Below are 27,172 nucleotides of genomic sequence, written 5' to 3'. Positions count from 1 at the left end.
CGCGGCTCCGCCCGGGATGGGCCCGGCAGCGCCAGGGCGGCCCGACCGGCCCGAGGCTTTTCCTGGGACCAGCCCGGGCGGGGCGGGGCGGGAGAGCCGCGCTCCGGGCAGCCGGCCCCGGGGAGACCTTGCCGCGCCCCGCCCCGCCCCGCCCCCCAGCGGCCGCCCCGGGAGCCCAGCACCGAGCGGGCCTCGCCCGGAGAGCGGGACGGCCGGCTCGGGCCGCGGCCACGGCGTGCGCGCCGCGATGGCTGATGGGAAATGGAGGGTCACCCGCGGGGCCCGGTCCGAAGGTGGGGGCAGCGTCGCGCGCTGTGACATCATCTCGACGCGACAGCGACGGGGCGGGAGCGGAGCCTGCGGGGTGACGTACGTGCGCACGCTGCGTCTCCCAGCGTGCCCGGGGCCGCGCGGTGGCTGACGGGAGTAGTCCCCACGCAGCGACTTCCCGCGGGGGCCGATGGGAAAAGCGGCCGCGAGACGCGGGCGCGCACGGCGCAGGCGCGCTACGGCTCGGCCCCGACAGCGCAGCGACGCCCCCTGACGCCGGCGGGACTCGACCCGCTGCCGCGCTACGGCGGCCCGTGAGGCCGGGTCCGGGGGGTTCAGCCGGCGGGAGCGGGAGCGGGGGGAGCAGCCCGGCCGGGCCTGGCAGCGCCGCCCCTCCGCCAGGTAGCCGCGCGCCGGCCGCGAGCGGGGGCCGGGCTCGGGGCCGCCCTGAGCCGGCGGCGGGAGCGGGGGGGGCCGGGGCCGGCGGCGGGAGCGGGGGGGCCGGCGGCGGGAGCGGGGGGGGCCGGCGGGGGGAGCGGGGGGGCCGGGGCCGGCGGGGGGAGCGGGGCCAGCCACGGGGGGGGGCGCAGCATAAAACCAGCAGCTTTGAATTCCCGACCCCCCCCACACACAGAGACCCACCGACGAGACAGACCCCCCCCACGCACAGAGACCCCCACCCCCCCGAGACAGACCCCCCCCACACACAGAGACCCACCGACGAAACAGACCCCCCCCACGCACAGAGACCCCCACCCCCCCGAGACAGACCCCCCCACACACAGAGACCCACCGACGAAACAGACCCCCCCCACGCACAGAGACCCCCCACACACACACACCCCACACAGACCCAGAGACCCCCACACACACCCACGAGACACAGCCACGAGACAGACCCCCCCACACACACAGAGAGACCCACCGACGAGACAGACCCCCCCACACAGAGAGACCCACCAACGAGACAGACCCCCCCACACAGAGAGACCCCCACGCCCCCCCACAGACCCAGAGACAGAGACCCCCCCACACACAGAGACCCACCGACGAGACAGACGCCCCCACGCACAGAGACCCCCACCCCCCCCAGAGACAGAGACAGACCCCCCCACACACAGAGACCCACGAACGAGACAGACCCCCCCACACAGAGAGACCCCCACCCCCCCCAGAGACAGAGACAGACCCCCCCCACACACAGAGACCCACCAACGAGACAGACCCCCCCACACAGAGAGACCCCCACCCCCCCCAGAGACAGAGACAGACCCCCCCCACACACAGAGACCCACCGACGAGACAGACCCCCCACACAGGGAGACCCCCACCCCCCCCAGAGACAGAGACAGACCCCCCCACACACAGAGACCCACCGACGAAACAGACCCCCCCACGCACAGAGACCCCCCCCACACACACCCCACACAGACCCAGAGACCCCCACACACACCCACGAGACACAGCCACGAGACAGACCCCCCCACACACACAGAGACCCACCGACGAGACAGACCCCCCACACAGAGAGACCCCCACCCCCCCCAGAGACAGAGACAGACCCCCCCACACACAGAGACCCACCGACGAAACAGACCCCCCCCACGCACAGAGACCCCCCCCACACACACCCCACACAGACCCAGAGACCCCCACACACACCCACGAGACACAGCCACGAGACAGACCCCCCCACACACACAGAGACCCACCGACGAGACAGACCCTCCACACAGAGAGACCTCCACCCCCCCCAGAGACAGAGACAGACCCCCCCACACACAGAGACCCACCGATGAGACAGACCCTCCACACAGAGAGACCCCCACGCCCCCCCACAGACCCAGAGACAGAGACCCCCCCCACACACAAAGACCCACCGACGAGACAGACCCCCCACACAGAGAGACCCCCACCCCCCCGAGACAGAGACAGACCCCCCCACACACAGAGACCCACCGATGAGACAGACCCTCCACACAGAGAGACCCCCACCCCCCCCCAGAGACAGAGACCCCCCCCACACACAGAGACCCACCAACGAGACAGACCCCCCACACAGAGAGACCCCCACCCCCCCCAGAGACAGAGACAGACCCCCCCACACACAGAGACCCACCGACGAGACAGACCCCCCCACACAGAGAGACCCCCACGCCCCCCCACAGACCCAGAGACAGAGACCCCCCCACACACAGAGACCCACCGACGAGACAGACGCCCCCACGCACAGAGACCCCCCACACACACACCCCACACAGACCCAGAGACCCCCACACACACCCACGAGACAGACCCCCCCACACACACAGAGACCCCCCCACACACACACCCCACACAGACCCAGAGACCCCCACACAAACCCACGAGACACAGCCACGAGACAGACCCTCCCACACACACAGAGACCCACCGACGAGACAGACCCCCCCACGCACAGAGACCCCCCCCACACACACCCCACACAGACCCAGAGACCCCCACACACACCCACGAGACACAGCCACGAGACAGACCCCCCCACACACACAGAGACCCACCGACGAGACAGACCCCCCACACAGAGAGACCCCCACCCCCCCCAGAGACAGAGACAGACCCCCCCACACACAGAGACCCACCGACGAGACAGACCCTCCACACAGAGAGACCCCCACGCCCCCCCACAGACCCAGAGACAGAGACAGACCCCCACACACACAGAGACCCACCGACGAGACAGACCCTCCACACAGAGAGACCCCCACACCCCCCCCAGAGACAGAGACAGACCCCCACACACACAAAGACCCACCGACAAGACAGACCCCCCCACACAGAGAGACCCCCACCCCCCCTAGAGACAGAGACAGACCCCCCCACACACAAAGACCCACCGACGAGACAGACCCCCCCACACAGAGAGACCCCCACCCCCCCAGAGACAGACCCCACACACACACAGAGACCCACCGACGAAACAGACCCCCCCACGCACAGAGACCCCCCCCCACACACACCCCACACAGACCCAGAGACCCCCACACACACCCACGAGACACAGCCACGAGACAGACCCCCCCACACACACAGAGACCCACAGAGAGACCCCCCCACACACGAGACCCAGAGACCCTGAGACAGAGACCCCCCCACACACAGAGACCCACCGACGAGACAGACTCCCCCACACCGAGAGACCCCCACACCCCCCCCCACAGATCCAGAGACAGAGACCCCCACACACACAAAGACCCACCGACGAGACAGACCCCCCACACAGAGAGACCCCCACGCCCCCCCAGAGACAGAGACCCCCCCCACACACAGAGACCCACCAACGAGACAGACCCACCACACAGAGAGACCCCACACCCCCCCACAGACCCAGAGACAGAGACCCCACACACACACAGAGACCCACCGACGAAACAGACCCCCCCACGCACAGAGACCCCCCCACACACACACCCCACACAGACCCAGAGACCCCCACACACACCCACGAGACAGACCCCCACACACACACAGAGACCCACCCACAGAGAGATTCCCTCACACACAGACCCAGAGACCCTGAGACAGAGACACCCCCCCCACATAGAGACCCACCGACGAGACAGACCCCCCCACACAGAGAGACCCACCCACAGAGAGATCCCCTCACACACAGACCCAGAGACCCTGAGACAGAGACCCCCCCACACACACAGAGACCCACCGACGAGACAGACCCCCCACACAGAGAGACCCCCACGACCCCCCCACAGACCCAGAGACAGAGACCCCCCCCCCACACCCACGAGACAGACCCCCCCACACAGAGAGACCCCCACACCCCCCCAGAGACAGACCCCCACACACACACACAGACCCACCGACGAAACAGACCCCCCCACGCACAGAGACCCCACACACACACACACACCCCACACAGACCCAGAGACCCCCCCACACACACAGAGACCTGCACACACGTCCTGTGAACCGGGAGTTCTCGGCTATTTCTTAAACCGCGGGCAATTAGCAGCAAGATTTGAGGAGTCCCTGAACTAGTTAATATCCAAGAATAACAATTACTGCAACCCAATCAAGTAATTTTCATAGTGTGTACATATAGACACACACACACACATATATATTGGGGCTGTCAAGCGATTAAAAAAAAAACACAATTGTGCGGTTGTACAACAATAGAATACCATTTACTTTAAATATTTGGCATGCTTACATTTTCAAATATATTAATTTTAATTACAACACAATACAAAGTGTACAGCCCTCAATTTATATTTATTTTTGATTACAAATATTTGCTCTGTAAAAAACAAAAAAATTGTAAAGATTCTTAAACCTTGGGCCGAGCGCTGTTGCTGTTTTTAGAAATCTCACATTGGTACCTTCTTTGCGTTTTGTCAAATCTGCTGTGGAAGTGTTCTTAAAACGAATATGTGCTGGATCATCATCCAAGACTGCAGTAACATGAAACATATGCAGAATGCAGGTAAAATAGAGCAGGAGACCTACAATTCTCCCCCCAAGGAGTACAGTCACAAATTTAATTGATGTATTATTTTGTTAACGAGCATCATCAGCATGGAAGTATGTCCTCTGGAATGGTGGCCGAAGCATGAAGGGGCATACGAATGTTTAGCATATCTGGCATATCTTGCAACGCCGGCTACCAAAGTGCCATGTGAACGCCTGTTCTCACTTTCAGGTGACATTGTAAATAAGAAGCAGGCAACAGTATCTCCCGTCAGTTGTAAACGAACTTTTGTCTTAGCGATTGGCAGAATAAGAAGTAGGACTGAGTGGACTTGTAGGCGCTAAAGTTTTCAACTGTTTTGCTTTTGAGTGCAGTTATGCAACCAAAAAAAAAACAAACTGCATTTGTTACACTTTCACAATAAAGAGTTTGCACTTCAGTACTTGTATGAGGTGAATTGAAAAATACTATTTTTTTGTTTTATCATTTTTACAGAGCATATATTTGTAATAAAAAATAATAATATAAAGTGAGCACTCTGCACTTTGTATTCTGTGTTGTAATTGAAATCAGTATTGAAAATGTATCAAAATATATATAATAAATTGCAATTGGTATTCTATTGTTATAAGTGTGATTAATCGCGATTGATTTTTTTGAGTTAATCGTGTGAGATAACTGTGATTGACAGCCTTAACGTACATATATAAAATAATACCAAATCCTCAGAACACCAATATAATGGGGAAACTAATTCTTACCTTAAAATGACAAGTGATTTTATGTACTCATGTGGCACTTGTTGGCATTGCCCTAGCAACAAAGCTATTGAAACAGAAAAGCAAGCAGGGTGCGGCAGTGAGGCTGATGCCTAGCAGGGCTACCAGGGGGGAAAAAAAATCTTTTCATTTTGCCTGTGCTCCTAAGAGGTTGAAAGTTACCTAAACCCCAAAGCATAAAAGTGGGAGTGGGGGCAGGTGCTTTCAAACTTCCATTCCCAGGATCGCCATGGCACATGGGTCATGAGAGAGAGAGTCTACAGGGGCCAGGGCAGGGCTTGCAACTAAACTCCCATGTTTCCATGTTTCCCTCAGGATTTTCAAACTACACTGGACCCTCACTAGAATGTGGGATTTGGGATCCATGCCAAATCCCGCATTCTAGGGGGTACTGCGTTACAGTGGGGACCGCGTTACAATGAAAGTTAATGACGGTTACTAAATTTGGGATCCGCAACCATGTTCTATCAGAATTTGTGTTATATAGACGCGTGTTCTAGCGAGGGTCCGGTGTATAACTTTCAGGTTCTCGTCTCTGTCAACTCAGGCTATGTCTACCCTATAGCACTTACAGCGGCACAGCTGCAGTGGGCTAGCCCCTTGTTCTGTGTTTGGGAGTGGCGGGGATTCATTCATGGTCTTTTTCCTCTTTCAGGTGCTTTCAAGGGTTATCATGGTGCACCTTGGTAAGTGCAGACAGGGCTTGTTAAGGGTTGCGCGCACACCATGTTGTACTGACAGACCCCAGTTTCTGCATCCCTCTAAATCAATCACAGTTAGTGGAGAAAGTGCAGCCTTCACCGCTGAACTCTCTTAAGGGTTGGTAGAGCAAATCTGTCATCTTTATTGTAAATAAATTGCTGTAAGACCTCAATCTCCTGGCCAGGTACAGACTTCGATTCCATCATGAAGAATAATCTATTGTTGCTGCGTAAGGGAAGGTTACAGCAGTTTTCTTGATTTTTAAATGAAACCAAGCTTTTCTCTAAGGCCTTTGGAATTTTTTGGCTCGATGTCTATACGCATCTGTTTATAATCAAATCTATTGTGACACCTGTTGATCTTCCCTTCAGCTCATCTCCTTATGAAAAATTATCATGGAGGACACGTAGCTATCCGATTGGCTCTTGGTGGTTGTGCCAACAGACCCTTCTTCCGTATAGTGGCCGCATATAACAAGCGAGCACGGGACAGCAAGTATTTGGAGCAAGTGGGCTGCTATGACCCACTCCCAAATAGCCACAATGAAAAGCTTGTTGGCTTGAACATCGAGAGAATCAAACACTGGATTGGTTGTGGAGCACATGTCACAAAACCGGTTGAAAAACTTCTAGGTAACTCAGTGTGTTTTCCAATCTCAACTATTTGCTTATTTCTCTTCAAAGACCATAGGTTTTCCTTGGTGATCCTCCGCATACTTGGAGTACCAAAGACTCTTTCTTCATTTCTTTGCATGAATTCTTGAGAATATGTATATATGCAATCACCCTTCTTTTGGCCACAGGAAATGGGATGCTTCAGAGTAGCAGCCTTGTTAGTCTGTATCCGGAAAAAGAACGGGAGGACTTGTGGCACCTTAGAGACTAACAAATTCATTTGAGCATAAGCTTTCGTGGGCTACAGCTCACTTCATCAGATGAATAGAATGGAACATATAGTAAGAAGATCTATATACACGTACAGAGAATCATGAAAAGGTGGGAGTTGCCATACAAACTGTAAGAGGCTAATTAAGATGAGCTATAATTTGTTAGTCTCTAAGGTGTCACACGTACGCCTGTTCTTTTTGAGGAAATGGGAACGGGTCTCATTTATGGAGACACTGAGCTGGCTGAGACAGCAGTAAAAGGTACTTCAAGCCACTAGAGGGTTGGTGAGAGAGACAATTACTCTCACTTCTTAAAAGTCTCATTAACTATTGGAACAGTTGACCCAGGGTTGTCATGAATTCTCCATCACTGACAATTTAACTTGAGATTGGATGTTTTTCTGAAATATATATGCTAAGAATAATTTTGGGGAAGTTCTATAGAATATGTTATATAGGATGTCAGACGAGATAATCACAGCGCTCCCTTCTAGCCTTTGAATCTGTGAGTCTAGAACAGTCATATTGCAACTCCAGCTATAAACATAAATCATCTTTCTTTCAGGTCTTTCTGGATTTTTCCCATTGCATCCTATGACAATCACAAATGCAGAAAGATTAAGGAAGAGAAGAGCCTTGGAAGCCATAACAGCTTCTGAGGAAGAAACTCCAGGTGACTGATAACATCTAACTGAACTGAATTACTCAAAAGATTACTGTACAGACAACGATCAGAACAGTGTGCCAACTAAAAAGGACAATATATTTACTACAGGCAAAGAAATGATAGTGGATGTGAATTATTTCATAAGAACATTAAAGTATTTTGAGGCTTTAGGAGTCCTCAGACAAGGATTCTGATTGTCCTCATTTGTTAATTACTTCTTATTTTGCACAAATTATTAATCTTTCATGTTTGTCAAACTGCAATTACTTAAGCCCAGATCCACCAAGGTAAAATTTAGGCTCCTAAATTCCACTGAAATCCAATGGAAGTCAAGAACGAAAATACCTTTGTGGATCTGGGCCTTCCAGATTACAGCATTCATACAAACTGAATATAAACTCCCGTTTTCAAAATAGCTCTATTGTGGAGGTAGAGAGAGCGTTACTGACTGGCGTAAGAGTCTAATGTATAGGAAGTTGTGCTGGATCAACGAACAGGTGAGGATGCACCTGGAGGCTTCCTTCTAAACGTCACCTTACCATTACTTAAGACAAGCCACAGTTGGTTTTTAATTTTACAGTGAACTATTTCAAGATTTTTGTTAGAGGAGGGACACTCAGACCTGGCCACTGTTGCTTCTTTATTTTCACCCAGTGAAGCTGCAAATAGTGTAAGCAGCAGAAAATCCTTTTTTTGGTGCAGGGGTGCAGCACAGAATGTGACACGAATTACTTAACCACACTACTGTTCTTCCAGAAGGTATCCCACAGAACATGACCGCTCTAAACATAGCAAATACTTGGATGGTTTTATACCTTTCTCCCTGAACAGTATTTGATCAAACATTATACATGCGTCCAGCTAAAACAATAATTTAAAAATCCAGGAATTACTACATGATGTTCATAGATGATCAGCCACCCATAGCAGCCATTCATATTCCAGCGTGTTAAGCACAATAAGAATTGAGCTATGTTCAGAGGCAGACGGCTATCCCTGTTACTTGGAGGAACTCGCACATCATTCATTCTAGAGTCTTCCATCCACATTCTAACTCGCTTAAATGTCTTAGGTAAGGCTTGTACCATCCACGAAGATCACCAACTTCAGACTCTGGTAGACCAAACAAAGCCACTGAGTTTGAGTCATAGAACCATCACCCCAAAAGCCTTAATGCCAATCAGTGCAAATCTCAGAATTGATGATGGGGAGCACATGAGATCTTTCTCAGCCCACACAGTGCAGCGCATCACCCCTTTTAAAGCACTCGACGTAACAAAGCTGAGACACGCTCACTGGACGATCACAGTATCCTGCTTATTTAAGAAGAGCACAATACAATAGACCACTCTAGTGCTGACAGAAAAGTCGCCTTCCTCAGCTGTTGCTCCAAGATGGCAATCTGCTGCTGTTCCTGCATGTGAGGAAGTTGGTGGGGCTCAAAAGGAGGGCAGCTCACAGCAAGAGAAATGGCTGAGAAGAGCTAGGCAAGTTAGAGGCACTTGAGATTCATTGCAGGCCTGTGTGTTGCTCCCTTGGCAGCACACCCATAAGGGTGCGGGGAGAACCATGGAAACTCAGCCAGCTCTCACTTGCCAGGCAGCTGGGAATTGGTTACATTTTTAATGGAGACGTAAAATCTGAGCAAATATATACATGGAACCAAAGAAAAATAAGATCTTTTGGGTGATACCTGAAGTCCTGCCTGAAAAGGTTCAGGCAGACATGGCTGGTTTGGATTTTGCCTATTAGTACATTTAAACCAGGGGTTCTCCAAACACGTTTTTTGGTGGCCTCGGACTGTGACCCACCAATTCTTGCTGGTGGCCGCACTGACACTTTTCCCTAAAATACGTAACTGTAGGAAAAACAAATAAATATGCACATACGCGTGTCCAAATCCTTGTAATTTATTTATGTAGGGTTTTTTCAGACTCACAAATAATATGAAAAATTATATTTGTATGTTGAATATTGCTTTTTGCAGCACACTCAGTAGCTAGCTGGGAGTTTGTGAAAAGTGATATTAACAAACATACAAGTATCACTTTTCACAGCCTCCCCGGTAGCTAGTCAGTGTGCTGTGAAAAGTGATACTTGCATGTTTCTTTGTTTCGCTTTTCTCAGCAAGCCCCGGGTTTTGAGAGGGAGGCAGCAGGGGTCTGGGGCAATGGGGGGGATAGAGGTGGAACCAGGGAAGGCAGTGAGGGCTGGGGGCGATAAATGGGGGTTTGGGGAGGTGTCGGGGGGAATGGTGAGCCCTGCTGCCCTATGGCTGGATAAAATCATGTTGTTGGTGTAATGCAGGAAGTCAGATTAAAAAACTCACATTAGTCCTGTCCATGGAATCACAGAACTGGAAGGACCGTCCTAGTCCCGTCCCCTGCACTCAAGGCAGGACTAAGTACAGTAGAACCTCAAAAATACGAACACCAGAGTTACAGACGGACCCGTCAGCCAGACACCATGTGGCCCCAGAAGTACGCAGTCAGGCAGCAGCGGAGACGAAACACAAAAAAACCCAACAAATACTGAGCTGTGCCGGCATGGCATCGTCCAGTTCGGCACATCGGGGCTGCCTGTCCCTGTCCCCACCCACGACTTGCCACGCGGAAGGCCAGCCACGTACAGGTGAAGACGCTGAGGTTCACAGGCACAGCTGTGAGCTCCCGAGAAGGAGTGCTGGGGTCTGCACGAGCCACAGGGGCTGTTTCCCGCCTATGGCTGGGAGGGGGACAAGCCTGCAACCTTAGTCTCAGTCCAGGAAAGAAGCTCCCTGAGCTGCTGCTGGAACCTGGCCGAGAGCGTCAGCTGCTGGAGCCCGAACTCCTGCCCGCCTGCCGCGCTCTGTAGGAGCGGCTGCGTTTGAAAGGGCCCCGGCCTGCACTGCGCACCCACTGGTGCCAAAGCGCCCCCGGGTGCCTCACGCATCACCCTTGCAGTCAGGGGGCGAGAATCAGAAACTTGCCGGGCAGCCGCTGCAGAGCGTGAGCCCCCGTTCCGAGCACTCCGCCCTGAGGAGCAGCCCATAACGGCTTGGGCAAAGTTACCAACAACCTCCATTCCCGAGGTCTCCGTAATTCTCCTGTATTATCTAGACCAGGGGCTGTCAACAGGCGAACCACGGGCCAAATCCGGGTTGCCAGACGCTTTTGAACGGACCCCACAAACTTTTTATTTACATATTATCGTTATTATTATTTTTTTAAATGATTTTCTCTGCAGTCTGGCCCCGACTGTACATTGATGAAGAATTTGGACCTTGACAAAAAATAATTGACTACCCCTCATCTAGACCATCCCTGAGCGGTGACTGTCGATCCTGCTAAGAACCTACAATGACAGAGATTCCACAACCTCCCTAGGTAATTTGTTCCAGAGCTTAACTATGCTGGCAGGAAGTTTTTCCTAACGTCCAACCTAAACCTCCCTCGCTGCAATTTCAGCCCATTGCTTCTTGTCCTGTCCTCAGAGATTCACAAGAACAATTTTTCTCCCTCCTCCTTGTAACAACCTTTTATCTACTTGAAAACTGTTCTCATGTCCCCTCTCAGTCTTCTCTTCTCCAGACTAAACAAACCCAGTTCTTTCAACCTTTTCTCGTAGATCATGTTTTCTAGACCAGCGGTTCTCAACAGGAGGTTCATGGCCCACTGGGGGTCCATGAACCCTTTCAGGGGGGCCACAGGGCCCCGTGGCTAAAATCCAAAGCCCGAACCCCAGCACCTCCCGCAGGGCTGAAGCCGGGAGCAGCAGGGCTGAATTCTGGAGCCCCGAGCCCCGGTGCTCCCCAAGGGACAGAAGCCCTGAGCCCATGGGCAGAGTTGGGGGAACACAGGGGTGTTACACCCCCCCCAAACTACAGTGCAAGAACAGGGCAGTCCTGGGGTAGCTCCACACACCCCCTCCACCACCTCCTCTCTCCACCCCCTGGCTAGGTCGGAGGTGGGAAGCCAGAGTCCGGCAGCGTGGGACAGCTGCTGCTCTGACTGGTGCCATGGAGCAGGCAGCCGCAGCGTTGCCTCGTCTCCTGCTGCTGCAGGGGGTTGAAGCTGCTCCCCTTTGCTCATGCAGCTGGTAAGAGCTGCCTGGGCGGGGGGACCCGGCTGCTTTGTGGCTGGCAGAGCCCTCAGGGTACAGGGAGCGCAGGGGAGCCCTGAGAGCACACAGCCCCTAGCTACCTCCTCCCTGCACCCTGAGCTACCCTCTGCCCACACACAGCCCCTAGCTGCCCCCCTCACTGCACCCTGAGCTACCCTCTGCCCACACACAGCCCCTAGCTACCTCCTCCCTGCACCCTGAGCTACCCCCCTGCCCACACACAGCCCCTAGCTACCTCCTCCCTGCACCCTGAGCTACCCTCTGCCCACACACAGCCCCTAGCTACCTCCTCCCTGCACCCTGAGCTACACCCCTGCACACAGCCCCTAGCTATCCCTCTCCCTGCACCTCAAACTTTTTGAGCTGAGCCCCCCGCACCTTTGAGTTATAATTTTTGATTGTAGGCCCCCCAAGTCCAGACAGGCAGGTGGCCTGCTGAGGTGAGTCAGGGGGTGGATGTAGCATACCATCCCCAGACCCCGACGTTGGAGCTGGCTTGAGCCTCACTGGCCCCTGCCCACCCAAAACAGAAGTCAAACTATACCTATGGAAACTTGTTTTCCCCCCTTTCCCCGGCCCAGAGCCTCCCCCTCCCACACTGGGCCCTGGAGATTTTAATGGCATGTTGTGGGTGGCCTCAGAAAGAAAAAGGTTGAGAACCCCTGTTCTAGACCTTTAACCATTTTTGTTACTCTCCTCTGGACCTGCTCCAATTTGTCCACATCCTTCCCGAAATGTGGCGCCCCGACTTAGACACAATACTTTAGCTGAGGCCACATCAGCATGGAGTAGAGCAGAAGAATTATGTCTCGTATCTTGCTTACAACACTCCTGCTAATCCTGCCCAGGATCAGGTTTGCTTTTTTTGCAAGTGTTACACTGTTGACTCATATTTAGCTTGTGGTCCACTCTGACCCCCAGATCCCCTTCCGCAGTACTCCTTCCTAGGCTGTCAAGTCCTGCTCTGTAGGTGTGCAGCTGACTGTTCTGTCCTAAGGGGAGTACTTTGCATTTCTCCGTATTGAATTTCAGCCTGTTAACTTCAGACCATTTCTCCAGTTTGTGCAGATCATTTTGAATTTTAATCCTATCCTCCAGAGCACTTGCAACCCCTCCCATCTTGGTATCATCCGCAAACTTTATCAGTAAAAAGAAAAGGAGGACTTTTGGCACCTTAGAGACTAACCAATTTATTTGAGCATGAGCTTTCGTGAGCTACAGCTCACTTCATCGGATGCATACTGTGGAAAGTACACAAGATCTTTTTATACATACAAAGCATGAAAAAATGGGTGTTTACCACTACAAAAGGTTTTCTCTCCCCCCACCCCACTCTCCTGCTGGTAATAGCTTATCTAAAGTGATCACTCTCCTTACAATGTGTATGATAATCAAGGTGGGCCATTTCCAGCACAAATCCAGGGTTTAACAACAAACTCTGAGGCGGGGGGGGGTAGGAAAAAACAAGGGGAAATAGGTTACCTTGCATAATGACTTAGCCACTCCCAGTCTCTATTTAAGCCTAAATTAATTGTATCCAATTTGCAAATGAATTCCAGTTCAACAGTCTCTCGCTGGAGTCTGGATTTGAAGTATTTTTGTTGAAATATCGCAACTTTCATGTCTGTAATCGCGTGACCAGAGAGATTGAAGTGTTCTCTGACTGGTTTATGAATGTTATAATACTTGACATCTGATTTGTGTCCATTTATTCTTTTACGTAGAGACTGTCCAGTTTGACCAATGTACATGGCAGAGGGGCATTGCTGGCACATGATGGCATATATCACATTGGTGGATGTGCAGGTGAACGAGCCTCTGATAGTGTGGCTGATGTGATTAGGCCCTGGGATGGTGTCCCCTGAATAGATATGTGGGCACAGTTGGCAACGGGCTTTGTTGCAAGGATAGGTTCCTGGGTTAGTGTTTCTGTTGTGTGGTATGTGGTTGTTGGTGAGTATTTGCTTCAGGTTGGGGGGCTGTCTGTAGGCAAGGACTGGCCTGTCTCCCAAGATTTGTGAGAGTGTTGGGTCATCCTTCAGGATAGGTTGTAGATCCTTAATAATGCATTGGAGGGGTTTTAGTTGGGGGCTGAAGGTGACGGCTAGTGGCGTTCTGTTATTTTCTTTGTTAGGCCTGTCCTGTAGTAGATGACTTTTGGGTGCTCTTCTGGCTCTGTCAATCTGTTTCTTCACTTCCGCAGGTGGGTATTGTAGTTGTAAGAAGGCTTGATAGAGATCTTGTAGGTGTTTGTCTCTGTCTGAGGGGTTGGAGCAAATGCGGTTGTATCGCAGAGCTTGGCTGTGGACGATGGATCGTGTGGTGTGGTCAGGGTGAAAGCTGGAGGCATGCAGGTAGGAATAGCGGTCAGTAGGTTTCCAGTATAGGGTGGTGTTTATGTGACCATCGTTTATTAGCACAGTAGTGTCCAGGAAGTGGATCTTAATCGCGTCTCTGCTAAGGCTGCGTCTACACTCCCCCTTGTGTCGGTAGAACGTATGTGGCTCAGGGGTGTGAATAAGCCACCCCCCGAGTGACACAAGTTACACGGACCTAAGCGCCGGTGTGGACAGTGCTATGGTGCTGGGAGAGCTTCTCTTGCCAACATGGCTACGGCTGCTCGTTGAGGGTGGAGAGCTCCCTCCCGTCGGCTTCCAGCCACTCCAGTAGAGACTGCCACTGGGGGCCACGTCACTCACAGCTGTGAGGGCCAAGCGGTTAAGGCGTTGGACTCGAAATCCAATCGGGTTTCCCTGCGCAGGTTCAAATCCTGCTCACCGCGAGGCCTGTGTTTTAGCCACACTTGCTCACCAGGGCAATACATCTCCACCGGCCCTGGGACGCTCTCCATACACTCCCCACCCCAGGTAAACCCTGTTCTGCTCCTTTCAGGGGGATGCCTGGGATGGTGCCTCACGCTGTGTCCCTGCGGTCTCAGGCCTCTGCCCCTCACCCAGCGCCCCCCGGCTCAGCCCCACCCCTGGGTGCTGCTCCTCTCCAGAGCGTGGAAGGAACTGAGCACGGGCAGCCCGTATCAGAGGCCAGGGGAGGCTGAGCCTCCCCCAAAAGGCCGTCCATGCGGGGGGGAAACGCTGGGGATGTGGGGCGGGTCTCCCATCCGGAGGCCCGTGGGCCCATGGTCATCTTTCGAGTGCTGGAAGCGAAGCTCCAGAGAAGTGGGGGCCCCGCCTGCACCCCGCTCCCCTCTGCCTCTTAGCCCGATGCCCTGCTCTTGCTCTGCCTCTTCCCATCCCCCCTCCACCTCCTCCCCCAAAACCTGCACCCCAACCCCCCTCGGCCTTTTCCCCCGTAGCCCCGTCTTCTCGTGCCTCTTCCTGTCCTGCTCCACCTCCTTCCCCAAGGACCCCCCTGCCCCCCGCTCACCGAAGAGAGAGAAAAGGGACGGGTGCCTGGCCCCGTGGCCCCCCAGTAGCCCCCCTTCGGGGAAAGGGGCAGAGAGGAGCAAGCAGGGGTGAGTGGAGTCCTGGGGGAAGAGGCGGAGAGGAGCGAGGGGCAGGTAGGGGGACCTCGGGGGCCAGAGGAGTGAACAGTGGGGAGGCGGGGCCTCGGGGGAAGAGGATGACCGGGGGCTGGGCCGCTGTGGCAGGGCCATGCTCTAGGCCCCGGTGGCCCCCCAACTTCTCGGGGTCATCTGAAACCCAGGATGAAGGTGACACAGGGCCTGGTTCCTCTTTGGGCTAAGATTCCATAACACCTCTCCCTTCCTGGCAGTGTGAAGGGGCTGGACAGGGGCATAAAGCCCTCCAGACACGGCCGGAGACAGGGAAAGGGCCGTCAATGCGGAAGAGAATCAGGCCCAGAGTTAGACAAGGGGTGCAGAGAATATTCTGGATTCTGGTTATTGCACTTCGCCCTTGCTCGAAATGCTTCCTGTATTTTCTCCATTTCACTCCCTGACTCTCGATCTCTGCCCCTTTCCCCATTTCGTCCTCAGAATTAGCACGTTCAGCCAGTTAATCGCAGCAATCCCGCCATAAGACAGCAGCCTGAAATCTCAGCTCTCCCCCGCCCCTCGCACGAGACCTGCTGCCAGCTGAACTGGAGAAAGAATGGGGAACGTCTCTGGCAGAGGGTGTGAAACAGACACCCGGAAAAGGTGAGCTTTCACAGGGACTGCTGGGCACGCATGGACTGTGGCTGGGGAGGGGGCTGCCAGACCTCCCTCAGGTGACCAGACAGCAAGTGTGAAAAATCGGGACGGGGGTGGGAGGTAATCGGAGCCTATATAAGAAAAAGACCCAAAAATCGGGACTGTCCCTCTAAAATCGGGACACCTGGCCACCCTAGACCTCCCCCACAGACTGCCACTGAGTGAGTGGGGGGCAGTTGCACAGACCTGCAGTGACCACACGGATTGTGAGGTTTGCTCCCCTCCTGTCTCCAGTGGGGCTGAGGTTTCTCCCTGAGCCTGCTGAGCCCTGTGGCCCTTCCCAGCCACGCCCGTGGGAGCAGAAAACACCGAGAGACCAGGGCGGGGAGGTCATATGGTTTATTGGACCCGGTTCTGTTGGGGAGAGTGTAGCCAGACAGCCAGCCCCCCCCGCTCAGACCAGCATTGCTGGAAACACAGGAGGAAGCCGGAACAGGGCACTTAACATATATTCCAGCACAGCCTTTGAAGCTGTGAAAGCACAGGTGTGCTGCTACAATGTGCCTCTGGGAACAGATACAAGGATTAAGCTCACTGCAGGCAGAGGCCCTGTGACAGACATGGCTCTTCGCCCCTACTAAATAGAGTGATGCACTCACACCAACATCCTAGGTGGGAAAATATTTACCCTGATAAAAGAAATGTCCAGTAGTCGACACTTATTGTTTCTCTCCCTTGCAAGTGTAAACTACTCTTGCGAAAGCTGGCGTCACCCCGACAGACCAGCCTCAATTTGGCATAAGAAAGGAGAAAGAGAATAAAGGAGTACAGAGGTATAAGTAGGGGACCTACAGCACCATGATTTTTGAGTGCTTTTCACTATCTATCTGCTGGTCAGATAAGTGACAGCCTCCCAAGGCTTCTGCAGCTAAGAGGATCCCTACGCCTTGTCCCTTATTCGTCTTTCCGCGGAATTGAGTGACCGATCCTGGCTTGGCACCGCTGGAATCGAGAGATGCAAGGAGGGTAAGAAGCACCCACACCTGATCTCCTATCTTTAGTGTACACATATTTTGAAATAGAGCTCTATACTTTGTTTTCTTTCTTTGGGATTGTGGCTTCAGTTTTGTAACTTGTTTGTGTGTGTAACATCTCTACATTTAAATAAGTAGGCACTAGCAATTTTGTAACCACATGATTAGAATGTAGCTTAATAAATTTTGGTAACCATTTATGCATAAGCCTGACTTGTTTTCTCTGGTTTACTGTAAAGCAGCCAACACAATTAAAGAACCTCAGCCGTTTTGGCTCTAAAGCCTGGCCATTAGGTGAGAGTACTAAGAGCCTAGCGTTGAGTTGTGCCGCCTCCACGGGGCAAACTCTTGGGGCACCTGTCAGTCAATCCTGGCTGCTCGCTGCGAAGGAGCTCTGAGCTCTAGCAGTTAAAGTCACGGGTGGTTAGGACCTTGGGGCATCCGTCAGCCTAGCCCGGGCTGCCCGCCGCGAAGGGACAGTGCGTCCTAGCGGTTAAAGTCACGGATGGTATAAACGGGCATAGCTGGCACCTCACCAAACATCCTTGGCCGTCGGCTAACAGAGAGAGACCAGGGTCTGAGGACGAGATCTGCGGAACTCGAAGGCTTGTCTCTCCCCAGCAGAAGTTGGAGAATGAAAAAGATCCCCTCCCTGCCTTGTCTCTCTAATCTCCTGGGACCGACCTTGCAAACAGAGAACTCTGAGGCAGTTCAGTGCTTCCGACCGAGCCCCAGGAGCCCGTATATAACACGGACGTTGCACTCATTCAAACAGTGCCTAGCGCAGCTGGGGGACGGGCTTCAAGCTGTTGCCAGCCACAGCCCCTTCTGTGCCCCAAACCGGGGGCGACTGCGCCTACCGGCCAGACCCCTCTGTTCCAGAACGGAGGTGCCCTTTGGTCTCTCAGCCCGGCGCTCTCACACAACCACAGCAGCTCCAGTCACCAGGTCCCCTCTTGGCGCAGTGGGAGGGGGCAGCAGGACAAAGCAGGCAGGCCACCGAGGGGGAACTGTACTCCGGGAAGCCGTGACTCTGTCAAGGATTTAGGTGTCATACCGGGCAAGCCACTCAACATCCGCTCCTGGTGCGATGCTGTGGGGAACAGGGCCAAAGCCATCGGTGATGACGGGGGGATTTTCTTGGTTTTTCAATGGTTTGCATGCCTCAGTTTCCCTGGGTGCTGTTTGTTTAACGAGGTGGGAGAGGTAGTTTGTTGTTACAGAGGACCAGCGGTGATCTCTCCTGTCAGTTGGGCCCTCAGGCAAAGGCCTGGAGAACGGATACCCCAGCGACTGGTGAGCGGGAGGCCCAGCTTGGAAGTCACAGCCAGGTCGGGCCAGTAGTAGGACAATGGGCTGAGGAGAGAAGACCCGGTGACTGCTTCCAGCCAGGGGGAAAGAAAAGAGGGAGGAGAGGAGAGGCTGAGATAGAGGAGACCCAGGCAGCCTGTTCACCTGGGACAGAAGACAAAGGACACAGGCTTGTGGGAAGGTGATATCGGACGCTTAGCTGGAAGGAGGGGGCTTCTGGACTGGGGAGAGAAAACAGCCAGAGGCCACACGGGTGCCGGAGAGACCTAGATGGACTGTGCAGAGGGAGATTAGGCCTGAGGCCCTGAGAGATTCCTGTGCTGTGTTCAGATGCTCAATAAACCCCTCTCTTTTACGCTGGCTGAGAGTCACGGCAGTGACTCCTCTGGGAGTAGAGGCCCCAGGGGTCCAGAGTGAGGGGACTCCCTGAGGGGGCCCACGGCAGACAGGCATGCTCAAGGCTCAGAGAAGAGGGGTTCCAGGAGGCGGAAGGGCCTACGGCTTAACCCTCGAGAGAGTGGATCTCTGAGAAGGGCTGTCACACTGAAGGAGGTTCCTCCCAAGGACTGTACGAGGCTGAGAGAGAGCACAAGTCCTGTGAGTCCATGACGCCATCCATGGATAGATAAAGAGAGGATGGAAAGGGAGGTGATTCAGCAGCGGGGAGACTGACACTGGAATACTGCATCCCGTTCTGGTGTCCACATTTCAAAAATAACGTTAAAAAAACTAGAGAGGGTGCAGAAAAGAGCCATATTTGAGGGATGGAGAAGACTTATAAGGAGGGATTGAAAAACTCAGTCTGTTTAGTTTTTAAAAAGATGGAGAGGTGAGCTGATGGCAGCCTGCAAGTGCCTTCGCTGAGAGAAAACACCAAGTATTTAAAGGGCTCTTTAGTCTTGCAAAGAAAGGCAGAACAAGAACCAATGGCTGGAAGCAGAAATCAGAAAAATTCTCCTTAGAACAAGGCAGAGATTTGTAAGAGGGAGGGCGACTCATCACTGGAACAAACTGGCAAGAGAAGTGATGGATTCTCCATCTCTTGATGTCTTCCAGTGAAGACTAGATGCCCTTCGGGAAGGTGCTTTAGTGCAAAAGCAGCTCTTGTGACACACGGGAGGGCTGGGAGATGCAGGGCGTCATATTAGATGCTCCAATGGTCCCTTCTGGCCTTAAGTCGACTAATTTATGAAAAACTGGTGGTTTATTGTATAGCCGGCTCCATCCCCCGACTCACCAGTCATTGAGTGCGGAGATCCGGGGGCAACAACTCCAAGCTCCAAGAGGCTGGGCAGGGGCAGGACATCAGCTGGGAGGGGAGGGGTGGGGGGGCAGTGACATCACAAAGGCCTTTTGCAGGACCTCCGCCCATTGGGCAAAGGTGGTGGGGAGGGGGTGACCTCACAGAGAGACCCCGACATCAGCGGGGCAGGGCCGAGGGGCAGGGCCAGGGCAGTGGCTGAGACCCCCCCGGCTTTGCTGCTGCACGTCTCCTTCTCCCGGTCTCCCCTCGAGGACAGGGAGAGAATTAGGATTCACGTTGTAGCATGAGGAGGAGCCTCTGTGGAGTTTTCTCCTTTCCTACCCCTGGTTGTGCCAGAAAACGAACGTCCCTTGGACAAGGTCGGAGGCTGCGAGAGGTTTGGAACCTGTTGGGTCTGATGCACCTGCTGCAGGCAGGATTCTCGGCACAGAAAACACTGGCTTAAGGGGGCAGAATGTGATTTCCTACCGAGCGCTTTGACGCTTGGAATCACTGGGGACCTCGGGGTTTATCCTTTTGGGTTTCCCTTTTCCTCTTTCCTCCCTCCTTTCTCCTCTTCTCTTGCTTCTTTTTCCCCTGTTTCCCTCTCTCTCCCAAGGAGGGGTGTGTGAGGAGGGTGGGCAAGGGGGGGTTGCTCTCATCGCGGGAGGTCCTCACAAAGAGGTGGGTCTGGATCTGAGAGCGATCCGCTCTGATGGTGACCTGGCCGTCCTGTGGGACCTCTGGTGAGACCTCTCAGCCGCCCGCCCCTCAGAGTCTCAGGGCTGGTTGGCCGAGCGGGGGCTATCGACAGCGAGGAGACTCAGGTCCTTTTGGTCTCGTTTCAAATCAGGCAAATAAGTCACAATCAATGCAATGTATGGGATTAATCTTGCTGCTTCAGGGGCGGAAGGAGGCAGGGTCTTGGGGGAAGAGGTGGAGCGGGGCGGGGTCTGGGGAGGAGTGGGGGTTGCCCCGAGCCCGCACCCCCCTCGGGACGGCCTTGGCAGCAGTATTGGTCCCACCCCGCGGCAGGGCCAGACTGGAACCAGGTACGGCCGGGGCAGGGCAGGGCAGGGCAGGGGGTGGGGGAAAGCTGGGCGGGCGGGAGCCGGGGGAGGTACCTCTCTCCAAGCCAGACCTCGTAACCTGAGATCCAGAGAGGCAGGGGGGGCTCAGGACACACCCCTCCCATCGGCCTTTCCCGTTGGTTAGCGTCGGTGTGGAGATGCCTCGCACGCTGGGTTTTGTGGGTCCTACTTTCAGGCACTTCCTTCTTCCTGTAAGCGGGGGAATAGTCCCGCTCTTGTGGGGAACTGTCCTGGCTTCTGCACGACCCCGGTGAAGTGGGCTAGCGAAAGGATCTGAGTCCTCGCTCCCACTCCCTTTCCCCAGAGGTCTCCCTGCCCTGGAGGACTCCCCTTCCACTCTCCTGTCTGGCAGAGTCCTCATAACCCCGACAAGGCTGGACCCAGGATTCCTGGGGGGCTCGACCCCCAACCCTGCGGTGGTCACCTAGGACAGGGGCTCGGGTGTCCCTACTCCGGGGTACTCTCTGTACTGGGCACTTCTCTGACCCACTAATCATTACATATAATTTAAAGCAAATGCAAGTTATTTAATCAACAATTAATTTAAAAAAGAATAAGGGAAAATGGGAAAGGTGAAAGGAAACACATCACCCCGCTCTGTTGCAGGGAACATCACAAACAGCATCTCTGGAACGTCAGGGCAGTTCACAGTCTGCTCCTTGTGAGTCCCAGGCCCCTTCTCCGGCCCTGGCCGTGCTGCGGGGATGCTGCTGGTCGGACACTCGCTCTGGTGGTGGCCACACGCTCTCAGGCTCGAAGTGGCAGGACCCTTCTTCCCAGTGTGGCCCCCGCCCTGTTGGGGTTACGATCCAAGCCTGGCCTGCAGAGCCCCTTGGCTGAGGTGTCTCCCTGTGCGGGGCCCGCTGCCCAGGGTCCCCCTCGCTCTCCCCAGCTCCTCACCGCACCCAGCTCCGGACTGCTCCAGCCCCAGCCCCACCACTCGGTCTCTGCACGGCTGCTGCTCTGCCCCCAGCTCCCTGGGCTGCTTCTCTGGCCCCTCTGGCTCTGGTTGCTCCCACGACAGGTCTGCTCTCTCTGGGCTGCTTTACTGGTCCCTCTGGATCGGCACAGCTCCGCTCCCCAGCTCAGCTCGGGCCCCTGCTTTCTCCTTAGCTCGGCCCCACTCTGTCCGTCTGACCCAGGCAAATCCAGCTCACACGGAGGACGGGACCCCCCTGGTCTCCTGACTCCCTCATTAGCCTTCTCGCCCTGACATTCAGGCTGACCTGGAGCGTTGGCCTCTCCCCATTGTTCCTGGGGACTATCAGTCTCAGGGTCCTGGTTTCCCATCGACCCTTCCCCTTTTAGTACTGGGAGCGAGCCAACCAAAACACCCCCACTGACTGTTAGTAAGGGGGCAACAGTCCCCTTACATTTAGGCTGTAGCTGGGGGGGGGGGTTGAGGATTGGCGGCATCTCAGTATCAGATTTAGGGAGCTAAAGTGAAAGTAGCAGCCAAGCCCAGCTCAGTATTTTTGTGGAGCTAGCCCCTGGTGCTTAACCTGTTTGGAACAGCCCCCTAGGCCCCCATCTGTGTGGTCAGGTGCCCGATCCCAGACCTACATTATTTTAAACAGATGCTTTTGAAAAACGTACCAAAAGTCTAACGGGCTCTAAAAATCAGCTGAATACATTCCGGGCCTACAAGCGCTAAAATACTTTCATCAAAACAGTGTCTTGTGCTTTGAACGGCATCACGACATGGCAGGGGCTGACAGTCAGTGCTAAATGTGTGAAGACCCATTTTTCATGATTCTTGCTAAAGCCAGTCAGCAAATGTCGTCTAGGAGTAACTGCTGTAATTATGGGGAAGAAAAATCTGCATTTTTCACACGTAACAGAATGGAATAACTGCATTCAAAAATAAAACGATGGAAAACTTGAAAGGCCACAAGCCCTCTCAGTCCTACTGCTTGTTCAGCCAATCGCTCAGACAAACAGGGGTTTGTTGACATTTGCAGGAGCTAATGTTGCCCACTTCTCGTTGACAGGGTCACCTAAAAGGGAGACCAGGCATTCACAGGGCACTGTTGTAGCTGGCATCGCAGGATATTGACAGGCCAGATGTGCTGAAGAATCATACGTCCCTTCGCGTTTCAACCACCGTTCCAGAGGTCATGCGTCCATGTTGAGGACAGATTGAGATGTCACCAGCGGAAGGTTCATTTCCTTGTTCGGTGGTTGGGATCTTGTCGTTTCCACATTGGCGTGTTGCTCTTTTCAGACTTCTGAAACCACGCGCCACGCCTCATCCTGCTCAAATTTTGGAGTCCAATTTCAGACTCTTAACTCTTGGGTCAAGTCCTGTGGCTATCTCTAGAAATCTCACATTGGTCCTTCTTCGCCTTTTGTCAGATCTGCAGTGAAAGTGTTTTAAAACGAACACCACGTGTTGGGTCATCCTCCGAGATGGCTAGGAGATGAAATCTGTGGAAGAGTGCAGGTAAAAGAGAGCAGGAGAAGACAATTCTCCCCCAAGGAGCTGAGTCACCGATTTAATTCACACATTACTTTTTTTTAACGAGTATCGTCAGCATGGAAGCATGTCCTCTGGACTGGTGGCAAAAGCATGCAGGGGCATACGAATGTTTAGCATGCCTGGAACATAACTACCATGCAATGCTGGCTGCAAAAGTGCCATGCGAACGCCTCTTCTCAACGTCCGGTGGCCTTGTAGGCGCGAAACGTTGACACTGTTTTCCTTTTGGGTGCAGTTCTGAACAAAACAAAAAATCTACATTTGTAAGTTGCATTTCACGGCCAAGAGCTTGCACTGCTGCACTTTTATGAGGGGAACTGAAAAATGCTCTTTCTTTTCTTACTTTGACAGTGTAAATATTTGTAAAGCATCATCCTAGAACGTGAGCCCTGTATTCTGTGTTGTCATGGACATCAGTATATTTGAAAAAAGGAGAAAAACACCCCAAAATCTTTAATACATTTCAGTTGGTATTCAATGTTTAACAGGGTGATCAATCATACCTAAAAGAATCACAATTAAAAAATTAATCATGATTAATTGCAGTTTTAATTTTTTTAATTGCGATTCATTTTTTTGAGTTAATTGCATGAGTTAATTGCGGTTCTCCCTGCCCCAGCCCAGAGCCTGCACCCCCACCCTCTTCCCACACACCCTCTCCTGCACCCAAACTCCCTCCTACACCCCCACCCCTTCCCCCAGCCCAGAGCCTACAACCAAACTCCCTTCCACAGCCTGCAGCCCCTCCCTCCGCAGCCCCTCCCATCCCCAAACTCCCTTCCAGAGCCTGCACCCCTCCACCCATCCTGCACCCCCACCCTGTGCCCCAGCTCGGAGCCTGCACCCAGCACCCAAACTCCATCCCAGAGCCTGCATCCCAGACTCCATCCTAGAGTGGTGAATAGGACAGATTACTAACTCATCACGGTGGGTTTCAGCCCCCTACGATCACCTGTCAGGATTTTTCCTTCCTTTAAAGAGGGCAGAACCCAAACCCCATTCAGAAGACGCGGGGAATCTTACAGTAAAGTCTTCCCACATAGTCCCCTCTGTAATCCCATCTGTCAGAGCTTGCCTTAGCACACGAAAATAAGGCCACAGAGTGGTAACCACACAAACAAGACTTTATTTACGATGGGGGAAAGCACTAGGATAGGCTAGAGAAGGGGTGGAGTAACAAAACTTTAACTCTGGAAATACTCCACTCTCACAAACAATTACACCCAGGAGGAAATGTTGATGTGCTTTCTACCTTCTCTTGCAGGGAGAGCGATGGACAGCTTCTGCTCTCTTGACATTGGACGTCAGGGACAGACTTCGATGATGGACACAGGACCGGGTGAGTAGACCTAACTAAAAACCCTCCCTATCCCTCTTTGCGTCGTCTCTGCCTGGAAGTTAGACCCTATCTACGCGGATTCAATCCGTGCGTGGGAGTGTGCTTCCCAACCCAAATGAATATAGCCAATGGCAAAAGGTCACCAGATTCTTTTGCCAAGTCCAAGATGGCCACCTTATAGATAACACAAAACGTACATGCCTTTCTTCCCTTCTTTTACGAAAATTTGGCAGGGGCAAACACCATTTTACACACCCAGAGAATGCATTTGACCAATCAGGGGACGTTGCGGGGCAGGGTGACCCATCCAGAAGGGGGTTGTATCTCCCCTCTGAGAACTCCTCCCTCTGTCCTCTACAACTGAAGTGGACGTCAGCTCTGTAGGACCACCCCGAGAGGGGATTTGACCAAATAGGGAAAGTGCCATAGTGGAGTGAGCTGCCCACAACAGGATCCTGTGGTCCCTAAAAAGTCCTCACACCGCCCTCTACCAATTGGCGAGGGTTTCTCTCCCACCTTAGGCCATCTCAGAAGGTAAACGTGTACCAATCCAGAACAGGTTTAGCCCGAAGGCCTAGGCCACGATTTCTGCAAAAGACATCCTTGGAACGAGACGGGCTCTTCCACGCAGTGTTGTGTTGAGACTTCCAGGAGGATGCTGCCAGCCACGCAAACATGGAGCTCCAGAGATCGGCGGCTTCTGGCCTAGACCTTCGGGCACTGCCTATTCTGATCGGTACGTTACCCTTCTGGGATGGCCTATGGGGTGTGTGAAACCCTGACCGATTAGTAGAGGACAGTGGGGGGATTTCATGGAGCAGTGATGGGCCCCTCTTGTGGGCAGGTCACCACACCACAGCACTTACCCTGTTTGGTGAAATCCCCTCTCTGGCTGGTCCTAAGGGGCGGAGGCTCACCCCAACTGGGAGGAGTTCTCGGAGGGGTCACGTGACCCACTTCCGGATGGGTCACTCTGCCCCAGAACTTTCCCCCATTGGTCAAATCCATTCCTGAGGCAGATGGATGGAGATAAAACACCCCCAGATTGGTAGAGGAGTGGCAGGAGCTCTTAGAGAGGTCACATGCTACTCCTTGCTTCTACTCAGATTTGCATCCTGATCCCGAAAGTCTTATATCATGGTGTGGGTCTTATGGTGACAGATGGGCGATGCCTTAGGGTTAAGGGGCGAGGTCCCATGGGTGAAACTAAATAACTGTCCTTAGCCTCAGGGTGGTTTGGCCTTATGGCCGGAGCCAAAATGGCTGCCCTCCCACTCAGGGCTGTGTGGCCCAACGCCCAGAGTCCGTGCGGCCGCCCGCTCCGTCGGGGCTGTGTGGCCCAACGACCAGAGTCCGTGCGGCCGCCCTCTCATCTGAGGCTGTGTGGCCCAACGGCCAGAGTCCGTGCGGCCATACTCTCCGTCGGGGCTGTGTGGCCCAACGACCAGAATCCGTGCGGCCGCCCTCTCCATCGGGGCTGTGTGGCCCAACGGCCAGAGTCCGTGCGGCCGCCCTCTCCGACCGGGGCTGTGTGGCCCAACGGCCAGAGTCCGTGCGGCCGCCCTCTCCGTCGGGGCTGTGTGGCCCAACGACCAGAGTCCATGCGGCCGCCCTCTCATCTGGGGCTGTGTGGTCCAATGGCCAGAGTCCGTGCGGCTGTCCTCTCCATCCAGGGCTGTGTGGCCCAACGACCAGAGTCTGTGCGGCTGCCCTCTCCGTCGGGGCTGTGTGGCCCAACGACCAGAGTCCGTGCAGCTGTCCTCTCTGTCGGGGCTGTGTGGCCCAATGCCCAGAGTCCGTGCGGCCGCCCTCTCATCTGGGGCTGTGTGGTCCAATGGCCAGAGTCCGTGCGGCTGTCCTCTCCATCCAGGGCTGTGTGGCCCAACGGCCAGAGTCCGTGCGGCCGCCCTCTCCGTCGGGGCTGTGTGGCCCAACGACCAGAGTCCATGCGGCTGTCCTCTCCGTCGGGGCTGTGTGGCCCAACGACCAGAGTCAACGGCTGTGCAGTCTAGTGGCGCAATGGGGACGTGGGCAGCCACCCGAGGATGAATGGCAGCCAGGGCAGGGGGACCCAGACTCTCCTTACTCCCCCTTGCCCTAGCCCAGGGCCTTGTCCGTGGCCAATGTGTTTGCCGTTGAGTCAGTGGGGATCCAACCAGAACATGCTGACGTCACTCAGCATGACAATGGCTCGTTCACCCAGGTTACTTCAGAGGAGAAGTCTCTCGGCCACGGGCTGGGGGTCTCTGGGCTCCCGGCGTGGGAAACTCCCAGACACTCCGATCTCCCTTGCACGTCTGCAGGCACCCGGGGGTGCGGCTGGGTCTCGGCGCCTCGGGGCTTCGGCTGCTTCTGGACTGGAGCCTCCAAGGTGCATCCTCCATTTTCGGCGCTCTGCCTAGCGTGAGCTGAGCTGCTCCCTTTCACACTGGTGCTCCAGTTGTAGCGTGTCCGGCAGGGCTGGGGAGGGGCTTGGCTTCCTCCGCCTAGACTGTGGGGTTACGTGGGGCTGGTACACCCCGGCACACGCTGCTCGGCCTCTTCTGTCTCCTCCTTCGCGTGCAACAGCTGCTTTGCCATCTCACAAGAGATGGGATCAGTGGTGGGCTCAGTTGGCTCCTGTTGGCCTCTAGATGTCTGGAAGAGGGAGAAAGGGCAGGAGCACAAATTAGAAAAACAAAACCTTCAAGC

General features: G+C 54.2%; 1 protein-coding gene and 1 non-coding gene across 5 annotated transcripts; both read left to right on the top strand.

The window, feature by feature from the left end:
- The first annotated feature begins 239 nt into the window (after window positions 1-239).
- Window positions 240-7,960, top strand: LOC140895981 (small ribosomal subunit protein bS16m-like). 4 transcript variants are annotated; one of them, XM_073307003.1, is made up of 4 exons: window positions 240-293; window positions 6,173-6,203; window positions 6,591-6,851; window positions 7,671-7,960. In XM_073307003.1, exons 1-4 carry the CDS (start codon window positions 255-257, stop codon window positions 7,784-7,786), a joined length of 447 nt encoding a protein of 148 aa, XP_073163104.1. In that variant the 5' UTR covers window positions 240-254; the 3' UTR covers window positions 7,787-7,960. The 4 variants fall into 4 exon arrangements, with proteins under 4 accessions (XP_073163104.1, XP_073163108.1, XP_073163107.1 ...); XM_073307007.1 differs by lacking the exon at window positions 240-293 and adding an exon at window positions 515-584; XM_073307006.1 differs by lacking the exon at window positions 240-293 and adding an exon at window positions 589-672.
- Window positions 7,961-14,573: 6,613 nt separating this feature from the next.
- Window positions 14,574-14,655, top strand: TRNAS-CGA (transfer RNA serine (anticodon CGA)). Its single transcript has one exon. It is a non-coding gene; the product is annotated as a tRNA-Ser (tRNA).
- The last annotated feature ends 12,517 nt before the right edge of the window (window positions 14,656-27,172 follow it).

The sequence above is a fragment of the Lepidochelys kempii genome, chromosome 11, assembly GCF_965140265.1.
Source record: "Lepidochelys kempii isolate rLepKem1 chromosome 11, rLepKem1.hap2, whole genome shotgun sequence".
Lineage (NCBI taxonomy): Eukaryota > Metazoa > Chordata > Testudines > Cheloniidae > Lepidochelys > Lepidochelys kempii.
Note: the sequence above shows the minus strand (reverse complement) of the source record. Positions and strands in the feature narration are given on the sequence as shown.

Excerpts from the sequence above, each read along its gene's own strand:
- LOC140895981 (XM_073307003.1), top strand. The coding sequence starts at position 255 with ATGGGAAATGGAGGGTCACCCGCGGGGCCCGGTCCGAAG. Across the intron at positions 294-6,172 it reads CCGCGGGGCCCGGTCCGAAG|GTGCTTTCAAGGGTTATCAT; the intron begins GTGGGGGCAGCG and ends TTCCTCTTTCAG. Across the intron at positions 6,204-6,590 it reads GGTTATCATGGTGCACCTTG|CTCATCTCCTTATGAAAAAT; the intron begins GTAAGTGCAGAC and ends TCTTCCCTTCAG.